At 32.5% G+C, this 12,112-nt stretch overlaps 2 protein-coding genes across 2 annotated transcripts; one reads left to right on the forward strand and one right to left on the reverse strand.

Moving 5' to 3' along the window:
• The first annotated feature begins 499 nt into the window (after positions 1-499).
• Positions 500-5,586, forward strand: LOC114376919 (gamma-glutamyl hydrolase 2-like). Its single transcript, XM_028335246.1, has 10 exons — positions 500-916; positions 1,993-2,079; positions 2,410-2,499; positions 2,828-2,922; positions 3,410-3,470; positions 4,400-4,489; positions 4,612-4,674; positions 4,798-4,886; positions 5,020-5,112; positions 5,197-5,586. Exons 1-10 carry the CDS (start codon positions 596-598, stop codon positions 5,234-5,236), a joined length of 1,029 nt encoding a protein of 342 aa, XP_028191047.1. The 5' UTR covers positions 500-595; the 3' UTR covers positions 5,237-5,586.
• Positions 5,587-6,945: 1,359 nt separating this feature from the next.
• Positions 6,946-10,458, reverse strand: LOC114373997 (probable LRR receptor-like serine/threonine-protein kinase At3g47570). The gene is made up of 2 exons (XM_028331578.1): positions 7,683-10,458; positions 6,946-7,540 (listed from the first exon to the last, which is right to left on the reverse strand). The coding sequence occupies exons 1-2, from the start codon at positions 10,372-10,374 to the stop codon at positions 7,149-7,151; spliced, it is 3,084 nt and encodes a 1,027-aa protein (XP_028187379.1). The 5' UTR covers positions 10,375-10,458; the 3' UTR covers positions 6,946-7,148.
• Positions 10,459-12,112: the final 1,654 nt, after the last annotated feature.

Here is a 12,112-nt window from a genome sequence, read left to right on the forward strand (position 1 = left end):
GGGTTATTTTTTGTTTGTTTAGTGTTAAACATAACTTTATTTGGTGTGTTATTTTTAAATACAAAAATTTTCACTTTTAATAACATTAAACTCTTGTTCTCTAATAACATCAAATCCTCCATAAAAATCATCTACCATTATTATAACATTTAAAAGTTATTATCCAGTAGTGATGCATTAATAGACTTGGTTATTTAAGTATTGTGAAATTTATGATTAACCATTTTATTTTATTATATTTTTAAATTTTTTAATTGATATGTTATTTATAGATATTTTATTATTATTTTTATATGAAATGAATTCTTACACGTTTACGAGTCAAATCTTTCACAAATTTATGTAAACTTTTGAGTTTGATAACATTATATTATATTAAAAAGTTAAAGTAATAATTTTTTCTCTTATAATTATAATAATATTAATTTTTTTTAATTGGAACACAGAATGATGGCAGGGATTGTTTTGATTGTAAAAAATGGAAATGAAAACGTGACGTGAAAGAATGATTGATTCCCGAGCGAAGGTGGATCTCACTCCCACCCGTTATAAAATGACATAACTTCATTTCCTCATAGTCATTGACTTCTCCAACATGTCAAGCGACGCCGTTTGGGTCCTCTTCCACCTCGCCTTCTTCTCCCAATGCCTTCCCTCCGCCTGGGCCCACTCGGCGATCCTCCTCCCGGGTCAACTCGCCCGTGACTCATCGCAGAGCTGCCCCGCCCCTGACCCCAACCTCTACTACAAGCCAGTCATCGGAATCGTCAGCCATCCCGGCGACGGCGCCTCCGGCCGCCTCAGCAACGCCACCGGCGCCTCCTACATCGCCGCCTCCTATGTCAAATTCGTTGAGGCCGCCGGCGCCCGTGTCGTTCCCCTCATCTATACCGAGCCTCCGGAGAAGCTTCTCAAGGTAAAATGTTTCAACTTTCAACCATCACTCCCTCACTCTTAATGTTACTACTTTTAAACCTAACTACATAATTAAATAGATAATCAACTAGTATTTTTGTTGCCACTAGATGCAAACGAGTCGAGTCCAGCCCAACACTTAAATAGTTCTGGTTTGGTTTCTAAAAAAAATGGGATGCTCAATTGCTGATGCTTAACTGTTTAGTTAAACCTGTAAGCTTTAAGCTTGACTTGTTAAAAAAAAAAAATAAAGCTTGAACTTGACTTATGTAGCTAATTCTTAACTTCATTATTTTTGCCTTTTTTATGAAAATTTTATCAACTTAGTATTTAATGAACATTTTAATGATGACATACAAATAGTGTGATTTGAAGTTTTCTATGATATATATTTATATATAAACAAGTTATTCATGAGTCGTTAATGTGGAGACTTTAAAGTTTGAACTTGACCCATTCAAATAATCAAGCCTGATTTCAAACTTGATTTTGCTTATTTAGTTAAATAAACGAGTTTGACTGAAATATTTAACGAATTGAGTTTGAATAGTTCATGAGTAGTTTAGCTCACTCACAACCTTGCTTACTAGTGGGATTGATTCATTGGAATAATAATAATTACATGTATAAGATATCAGTCTTAGAGAGCTTAAAGATGAAAGATGGATTTGTATTGATATGTTTCATTGTACAGAAAACTATTATTATTAGGTAAATGCCATGCTTATACAAAGTTTAACTTTTGTAACTAACTTAACTAATCAACAGATTTAGTAACTAAACATAACTGTCCTAACTACATTAATAACATGGTAAAATCCAGAATAAGGATAAAAAGATATTTTGGGGATTAAAAAAAATAAGTGTGTAACCTGCCAACCTACTAATTTACATTTTTTTTCCATTAAAATTTAGTACTTTTGCTTATAGAAAGTTCTGGTAAGTACATACTGTATAGTGTGAAATTGCAAAAATGGGCAAGAAAAGAAAATTATTGTATATGTAACATTACCCCTAATTTTTTTCACTATGTAGAAATGTTTGTGATGATATGACTACATTTTTTACTAATTGCAGAAGCTCGAATTGGTAAATGGGGTTCTCTTCACTGGTGGATGGGCTAAAAGTGGTTTATATTTTGAAACTGTCACAAAAATATTTAAGGTATCTGTTTATCTTTTTCTAATGCTCACACAGCGGTTGATATGAATGCAGATGTCAGAGTGACTTGTTTTTAAAGTAACCAATATGCATTCGTTGGAAATTCTATTTGCATCTGAGTAAAATTGACGTTTCTCGAATTTGGAATGTGAATTATCAGTGTAGGATTACTACTGAGGAGTGGATAGCTAGTTTCTTTGCTACTTGTTAGCAATTATTTTACTTGTACTTTTGTTAGATAAGTTCCTTTTCAAGATGCCAAGGAATGCTTTGTTGATACATGTACTTTTGCATTTTAGAATTTTATTTATCCAGTTGTATTTGTTTGTGCAGAAAATTTTAGAGAAGAATGATGCTGGAGATCATTTCCCATTATTTGCCACCTGCTTAGGCTTTGAACTCATAACGATGATCATAAGCCAGGTAAGTTGGCTTTCTCATAGTTTTATCATTTTTCACTTGAGTTTTAGGCTATAATTTTCTGCGTAATTTGCTTCAAGTGAATACAGTATTTATGTTATCTTATTATGTTTCCTTGTACTGCAAACATTGTAATTAATAAGTTCTATTGGATTTCAAATTTACAATACGTGACACTAGAAAAATTAGTCATTATGTTAAACATTTTGAACAATATTCATGAAATGTTCAGAACTTTTTATGAGTTGAGGGCTTTTGACAATATATTATAGTTCTATTCTTTTTTGGCTCTTTCAAGTTTTACTTTTTACTTTTTCTCCCATGATAATAGGACAATAATATTCTTGAAGAGTTTAGTGCATCAAATCAGGCAAGTACTCTTCAATTTGTGGAGAATGCAAATATCGGAGAAAGTGTCTTTCAAAGGTGAGCAATTTTTTTAGGCATTTATTCTCTTTAAAAGGAAAAGTTGGGTCAAACAAAATTTTGGAAAAGCTATAAAAGATAAAATTAGCATTTTTTGTTAATGAAGGAAAGACAACAAACAGAGCTTCCACAGAAGCTAATTGGAGGACCTTCTATCTTTAAGGAAAAGAGAACCTGAAAAAAGTTGAGCCAAAAACTACCTTAAAAAGTTGTTTTCAATGTTTCCTGTACAAATCTTTGAAAACAGGAAATAGAATGAAAATAAGGTGGCAATTTTGTAATTAAAGAGTGAAGACAGAAAATGAAAACAGAAAACAAAATTGCAAGTAAATGCCCCCTTAGTCTTTGTCTATTAATGAATTTTTCTTGAATTTATCATCCTCTATAATGATGTTGGTGTATCTTTAGGTGCTAAATAATTATAGGTTCAACATTTGGCATAGAATATGATATGAATAATCACTTTGACACTATCTCTTTCCTGCAGATTTCCTCCAGAGTTGTTAGGGAAGATGAGTACAGATTGTCTTGTCATGCAAAACCATCGTGTGAGTATATATAGTCAATATATTGTTATTCAGTAAGAGGCTTTTACTGATTTTTACAATCTGACAACAATTTAATTGGACAAATTGTCTTCAATTAGAGTTTTAAACCGCTTATGAGACATGAGTGTACCTTCAAATTGGTCCTGTTTTATAGATTTACAACTTATATTGTTTGGACAAGTCTATGATGGCACACCCCTGGGTGCACTGTTGCACCACTTAATATGAGCCATTGGATGACCTGGTATAATCATGTTCACAGTCTTCATTGATGCAGAAAGTTTTGAAGCAGCATTTAAAAGTTTACTAGATATTTTAGGTCGAGGCTCCTGAAGATAGGACTGTTGATGGCATGTCTGCCGTTTTTCCTAATTATCTGAATATTGCTTATGCTATTAAAGATGCCATTGTTGACTCTTCCTTAGTTCTTAAACATTAAGATACTGATAGGAAACCCAGATCCAATTAACTCAGCAAACCACAATCCAACCAACCCAGCAACTACTATGGCTGGGTTTGTTACTAAAAGCCCTCACAAGCATAATCTAAAAGGGGCAAGAGGATTTAGGAAAGAGAGTTAGGGGACAGAGAAAAGAAGGTCTAAGGAGATTAGTTTGAATAGGAATTTTTTCAATGGGAGAGGGCACCAAAAACCTTAGAGTTTGTAATCAGCATTGTGTTTGTGACCAAAGGTTTTGCCTTGGCTTGGATATTTTGCTCTTACTATTCTATGTATCTTCTTACATTTTCTCAACAAAAACAGTCTACTTCTCCTAATTTTCTTGGTGCATAATTTCTCTAGATATTTTTTTGGTGAATTAATTTCTCTAGATATTTATTTCACTATCAAATCAGTTTGATGAAGTTCATTAGCTATAGATGTTTGAAATTCAGTAATATAATTTTTTATCTGATTTTGGACGTGATAGTATGGCATATCCCCTGGAAAGCTTCTGAATAATCCAAAGTTGTCTAGTTTTTTCGAGATCTTGACAACTTGCACAGATGAAGATGATAAGGTACTCAGTGTTATCCTATCTAAATAAGTGATGTTGGTATGCAAATCCATTTTTTGACATATTCATAGCTTATAATTGGCTTCGTTCATAAAGAAATCTAATAGCATCAGTAATTGTTTTAGGTTTATGTTTCCACTGTACGTTCTCGAAACTATCCTGTGACTGGCTTCCAATGGCATCCAGAGGTGATTGATAAATTTTCTGGGCATGATCTGTTGCAGTATTGTGAATTCCATTTCCTATCCTAAATACTATGCACCACTCTTATTATTTCAGCTATGTAATATCCTTTATAAATGATGCCACAGAAAAATGCCTTTGAATGGGGTTCACCAAGAATTCCACACACGGAGGATGCCATTCAGATAACCCAGTATGTTGCAAATTTTTTGGTCAGGTTAGGGCTCATTGTGATAATATTGCCATCTGTTACTTCCTCCCAAGAATAATGAAATGATTGAGCTATATTTTCTGTCTTCATGAACTTATCAATGGCTAACATTTTTCCACTTTCACTTTTCTGGTGCCAGTGAAGCTAGGAAATCCTTAAACAGACCAGTTGCTCAAGAGTTGCTAGACAATCTCATTTACAATTACAGTCCAACTTATTGTGGGAAGGCTGGGTAAGCCGAAGACGTCTTTTCAACTTTGACGTGAATTTGTTTTGTATGTCAAGTTACTGATGTTGATGTTTATGCTTCTTGCAGGAAAGGATATGATGAAGTTTATATATTTGCGCAAGCCTGAGAATGCTGGAGAAATCAGCCAAGAATTGTATTGTGCATAGTAATTACCATGAATGTTGTTGTATGCACTAGTAATATCATTGTTATGATGCACAATAATGAGAGCAAGATGCTTAATATTGTACCAAAAGCTATGCTCATTTATGCGTTGTATCATGTTATTACCGAGTCTTTGGCCTTAGCTTCTGCTAGTATTCCAATATTATAATACGTGCATCTGCAGAATGCTAACGCTGTGTTGTTTAGGTCAATTTTCTGTTGAAGATGACTTGTAACATGTAACCTTTAGGATTATTGTCTATCTGAGGCCAAAAAGATAACATCAGAAAAAGAAAATCAAGCTTATAAGGAGACTATGGGAAAGTCGCAGAGTGATTTGGCACATGAACCATAGAGGCTTCAATGGAATAAGTAATTCATGTGAAAGATAGTTCAATTAATAACAAAACATGAGAATTAAAAAAAAAACTTAAATAAAAATTTGGTCCCTACAAAATACTTTTTTTATTTTATTTTAGTCTTTTAAAAAAAATTAGTCTTTTTGTAAATTTTTTTTGTTTTAATTCCTACTATCAAGTAAATACTATTTGATGACATAATAATGACGTCCGTAGTCTTTTGACTTGTCGTGTGTATTTTTATTTCTTTTATAAATTCTGTTTTTAAATTCAAATTTATTTAAAACAATGTAGACTAAATTGATGATATTATTATAACATTAGAATACTATTGCATTTAAAAAAAAAAAAGAGAATACTATGGCAAGGTTTAGAGAACAATGCTCTGAAAAAATAAATTAATATAATAATTTCATAAAATATATACTAATAAAAATATAAATATATAGTAACGTCATAAATTTAATGATACACACGCATGTATGTTGTTGGCTTTTCAGTAAAAAACATGTTGGCTTTGGTCGGGTTTAAATAATTTTTAAAATTTGGAATCAAAATTCATTTAATTCAGTGAAAAATGTCAATTTCGTTTATACTTTTTAGTTTTTCAATTTAATTTATGTGATTTGTCTTTGATTGAATTAATTTATGTTTCCAAATATTCCATACAGCTGCACACCACAAAAACCTCCATTTTCAATTTCGCTTGGAGTACCACTGCACAATGTATGCTGCCAGAAATGCACTACAGGTGATTCAGGTAATGTTGTGATCCCATTTTTCCACAAATAACATCCCTTCCAAACACCATCAACCCCATTACATGCAAACATCATGAGACAAAGATCCATCTTCATATGACAGAAGGGGCATGAGAGATCATTCGAACTTAATTGAATATTTCTGGTTTTTTAAGTAAATAAATTACATTGTAGATTATGATGTCTTCCAGAGGGTACTCATTTTGCTTATTAAATTGGGTGGTCAAAATTATGCATCTATTACTATCATCAAGGGTATACTTTAGTATGTGTTCAAATTTCCTACATGCGGCACTTCTTTATTCTTGGCTTAACTAGATCATCATCATGTTTAACGTAAGAGATGCAAGGTGATATTATAGAACTCCATTTTCTCTCTTCCCTGCTGCATATAGTTATGAATTAAATATTTTCAGATTTGTTATAACATTAGTTTATTATGTTAGATATTTTATCTCATTTTTCTGTGCATTCATTATAATAGAAGAAGTAGGATACAAAATTAAAGAAAGAAACAGTCACTTCACTTACAACAATTAATCCCGAACATATTTGGTTGCTTTGGAATTATAAGGAGGGAATTATATATTGATTATATTATATAATATAATATTGTCTATATTACAACCATAATAAACATGCATGGATGATAGAATCAGATGGATAGAAAGAAGAAAAAAAGTGCATTCAATTAGAAATGAAACATCATAGCATGCACCCGTACATCCTGTGTTTTGAGGTAGCAATAATGTTGTTAGCTTAGCCTCCCTCGAACCTCAAAAGGAGAAAAGCTTTTGATCAGATTAAGCTCCCTAAGGACATCAACCATACTCATTCTTTCCTTTGGTGATTCCACTGAGCAAGCAAGTGCAATCCTAAAAAGTGAAAGTAAACATTTCTCTGCATTTGGATGCACAGGGCCAAGCTTTTCACTGCCAGCAGTCCTTTCGAGTTCACTGGGGAGAATAGTCGGGTCCACAATCTGCAATAGGTTATTTGAAATTGAAAATTTAACATGATTATGGAGATTATGGCCATCTTTAAATATTTCATCTGTGGGTCTCCTTCCAGTTAATATTTCTAAAACCAGAATCCCAAAGCTATACATGTCGCCTTCAATTGACACCTCTGAACCCATTCCATACTCTGAAATGTAAAGCAAACCGATTAATGTTTTTAAAGTTATCATTAAAATATTAACCTAAAAGCAAATGAAAGTTCTGTAAACAAGGGAAAAAAGTTGAAATAAAAAGATTTCACAACTAAACCAAACAATATCATGTCATACCTGGAGGAGCATAACCAATAGTCCCCTTTATTCCAATTGTGCTACTTTGCAAAAGAGATATTCCAATACTTGAGAGCAATCTTGCTAAGCCAAAATCACTTACATGAGCTACCATGCAATCATCAAGAAGAACATTGCTAGGCTTTAAATCACAATGAAGGATAGTTTGCTCACACTCGTAGTGAAGATAATGCACTGCTGAAGCAACATCAGTAATGATATTAAACCTTTGCTCAAGGTCTAAGGATCTACCTTGATATTCAATATCTATTGATGAATGCAACCAACTTTCTAAGCTTCCATTTTTCATGTACTCAAAGATTAGAGCTTTAAATTCTTGACCTTTGTAATCTGTACTGGAACAGCATGTCAAAATCTTAACCAGATTTCGATGTCTAATATTCTTTAGTGCAATGCATTCAGCAATGAAACTCTTGTGAGCCCCTTTCTTTTGAAGGTTCAGGACTTTTATGGCAACAACTTCATCTTCTGACTCAAGAGTTCCTTTGTACACAGAGCCAAAATTTCCAGATCCTATTAAGTTTCTACCTGCAAACCCATCAGTTCCATTGTGTAGGTTTTGGTATGAAACCTTAGGCAGCTGGTCAGTTACTGGTGAATCAAGAGTTGGTTTCTTGTTTCTTTTCCTCATGCAATAAAAAGTGAGTATAAATAGCAGTATGAGTAGAAAAGCTAACACACCAACTATCACTCCTATCAGCCTGAAATTATGATGTTTTGTAGGCTCTTCAGCATTGATAGGACATGATGGTAGATGCAACTGTGGAATACCTCCACAAAGTTTATTGTTTCCAGCCACTGCTAACTCACTTGCATTTTGGAAGACACCTTCAGTTGGTACCTCTCCATCCAACATGTTAAATGATGCATTGAAGTATGCCAAGAAAGAAATATTTTGCAGACCTTTAGGAATTGATCCAGATAAGTGGTTTCGTGACATGTCTAAACGTCTAAGACCTTTCAGTGAAGCCATAGTGGTGGGTATGATTCCATGGAAAGAATTCCCTTGCAAATAAAGGTACTCCAAGCTTGTGCAATCTCCAATGCTTCCAGGAATATCACCAGACAGATGATTTTCAGAGACATCCATCTTCTCAAGATTTTTTAACTTGCTCACTACATTTGGTAAACTACCACTCAAGGAGTTCTGTGATAAGTCCAGCAAATTTGTTAGTGAGGAAAGGCTAAAAACCTCTGAGGGTATGGTTCCTGCAAGGTTATTTTTCCCAAGGGTTAGAAGTTGTAACTTTTGGCAATTTCCTATGGTCCTGGGAATACTTCCTCCCAGCATATTTTGTGCTAAACGCAAATGAAACAATTGAGTGAGGTTGCCTATGGAGGCTGGTATATCTCCTACCAGTTTATTTCCACTCAAAATTAATGCTTGCATCTTCTGGAACTTGCCAAAAACAGTTGGAATAGTCCCTTCAAAGTAGTTATATGCCATGTTCAAGAGCGCTAAGCTAATTAAATTTCCTAATTCTATAGGAATTTTTCCTGATATCAGATTACTCCCAAGATATAGTTGGCTAAGTTGGATGGATAAATTGCCCACTGAATTCGGCAAACTACCTCCAAAATAATTGTAGGATATAGATAACATTTGCAACTTACTACAGTTTGTCAGTGATCTTAAAAACTCCAGATCCTTAGTTGAATTTCCCTCACCTAGATTGTTTTCAGACAAACCTAGCCACCTAAGATCCTTTAGCTTCCCTAGATTTGGAACTTGTCCTGTGAAAGAGTTCCCAGAAAAACTAAGAACTTGAGGGACAGTTGCATTTGTGATGGAAATGGGGATTGGACCAGAAAATAGATTCCCACCAATGCTAATTCCTTGGAGATTAGGAAGTGTGTGAAACATGTTGGGTGAAAGAGAACCACTAAATTGATTGCCTGGAACTGAGAATAAAGTAAGAGATGATAAATTGTAAAGACAAGTAGGAAGTGTACCAGACAATTTGTTGACAGGCACTGACATCAGTGACAAGTTTTTGAGGCTACAAACTTCTTGTGGAATCTTTCCCTCTAAGTTGTTCAAACCGACCGAGAGCTCAATCAGGGATGAAAGATTCCCTATGGATGGTGGGACTTCTCCTGTTAAGTTGTTTTTTGCAACATAAAAGTATTGAAGCTTCTGAAGAGAGCCAATTTCAATTGGTATTTTACCAATGAGATTGTTCCCTGACAAGTCAAGGTCTTTGAGCTCAGAGCAACTTGTCAAGTTTGAAGGAATTTCTCCAACCAATGAGTTGTTAGTGAGATAGAGTACCTCTAGTCGTGACAAATGACCCAACTCCCGTGGGATTTTTCCATTGAAACTGTTGTTTTCAAGTTTTAAGATTCTTAGAAAAGAGAGGTTTCCAAGTTGAGGAAGTATGGGTCCATACAACTGGTACCCATGTAAGTTCAACTCCACAACTCTTTGATGCATGGGGTAGCATGAGATTCCATGCCACTTGCAGAAGTGGATGGAACTATTCCAAGATTTCATGATTCCATAAGGGTCACTAGATATTGATTCCTTGAATTTGAGCAATGCCAAATGATCTGTCTCATTTCCTAGCATTGCATTTGCATACACAACTGTGTTTTGGCACAACCATGGTGAGTTTAAAGGAATGACAAGAAACCAAAATACTTGTAACATGTTGAGAGAAAAAGGCTTCATATGGTTGAGGAAAAAAAGGTAGCAACTTAGTGGATTTTCTTTTGTTAGGTAGATGTATAAGGGTGAAATTGAGTAAACAGAAAAGAAAAGAAGCACAATCTTTTCCTTGTGACTCTATGGACTTAAATACTGGATAGTGTGGAATTTTACAATCAACACCCACTCCAATGACTAACAACATCTTCAATTGAAGAATTCAATTTGGTTCTTAATTATTTTCCAATAGATTTTTTGTTGTCAAGTGAAATTTAAGAATATTCACTAATTTTTACTTAAATACTAAATTTCAGCTTAAGTTTTTTAGTGGATTTTTTTTTCACTCACACAAAAATCTTCATTTATCTTAGAAAATATTATTTAATTTTTAAGCAATCTTGATGTAAGTTACTTATATAAAAAATATCTATAAAAATTTATAAAAACTCACTTATTTTAATAATATTTTCAAATTATGTAACTTTAACAACCAACAAAAACAAGTGTATTAAAGTCACTCTAAGTCCTTTATTATTTTGCGGTCCCCTTAGGAAAAAAAAAATCAAAGTCAAGTCAATCGATCGTATATACCACGAAACATGTGACATGAAGTGTGGAATATCGACCATAGTACTGTTTTGTACTTGTAAAATCAATTTCTAAATATTTTAATGGAAAATTGTATTTAAAATTTAATTAAAAAATTCAAATTAATATATATATATATATATATATATATATATATATATATATAATTGATTATATTTCACGGTATTGAAAAAAATATTTATTAAACACTTGTAATTTAATAAACTAATTTTTGAACTTTCAATTTTCCATCAACTTCTCAGGTAAAATTTTTCAAAAAACTCGATTAATTGTTACTAGATTTCCATTGTCGCTTAAAAAAAATCATTTTTTACATATTGTTATTGATTATAGGTATAATGAAGTGTGACTTAGTAGAACTAGTCATATACATAATATGAATATAGAATTTTCATAACCCCTATTTAATCCATTTTTGGACTATTACATGTTATTACAAGAGAAAGTCTTTGGAGAAAGGTCCACGAAGGTGCCACTTCTATCTAGTATTATTATTACTTTTAGAAGAATTTCGCACATGTGTGTGAACGTAATAATAATATAGTACTTGATTACTTGATAGTATATCCATTCCTCACGCTAAGCAAAAGTTGGGACTTGGGAGCGTTAATTACGCATGTTCATGTCAATTTCGCCCATTAAGTTCTGTTAAAGAACCAAACATGACGCATTTTTTCTTCTATTGACGCGACGCGGTTTCAAACGCATACTTATTATTGTCTTTGGATGGAATTTATTATTTAATAAAACTCATTTTTATTGATTTTTTATAACGTGTTATTATTTTTTAAAAGAAAGAAATTAAAATTTCAAAAAATATTAAATTTATTTATTTATAATAAATATAGTTAATTTTCAATTTCTGAAAAGACACCTCTTTTATCAATTATATTCTTACATGTTTCATAATCTTTGATTAATTTACATATGTATTTATTGTAGACTCAAGAAATAAATAGATAAAATAGGAAATCTTATAATTATTTTTAATAAAAAAATATATTAAATTTTGTAATAACTATTATTAGAATAAAAGAATTGTAATAAATTTTTTGATATGACCTTCTTCTTTTTTGATAAAGTTTGATGATCTTCTATCTTTTGATTTTTATGTTGATGTTAATCTAAAACTTTATAAGTATAAATAAGCTAA

This window comes from Glycine soja, chromosome 11 (assembly GCF_004193775.1).
Source record: "Glycine soja cultivar W05 chromosome 11, ASM419377v2, whole genome shotgun sequence".
NCBI lineage: Eukaryota > Viridiplantae > Streptophyta > Magnoliopsida > Fabales > Fabaceae > Glycine > Glycine soja.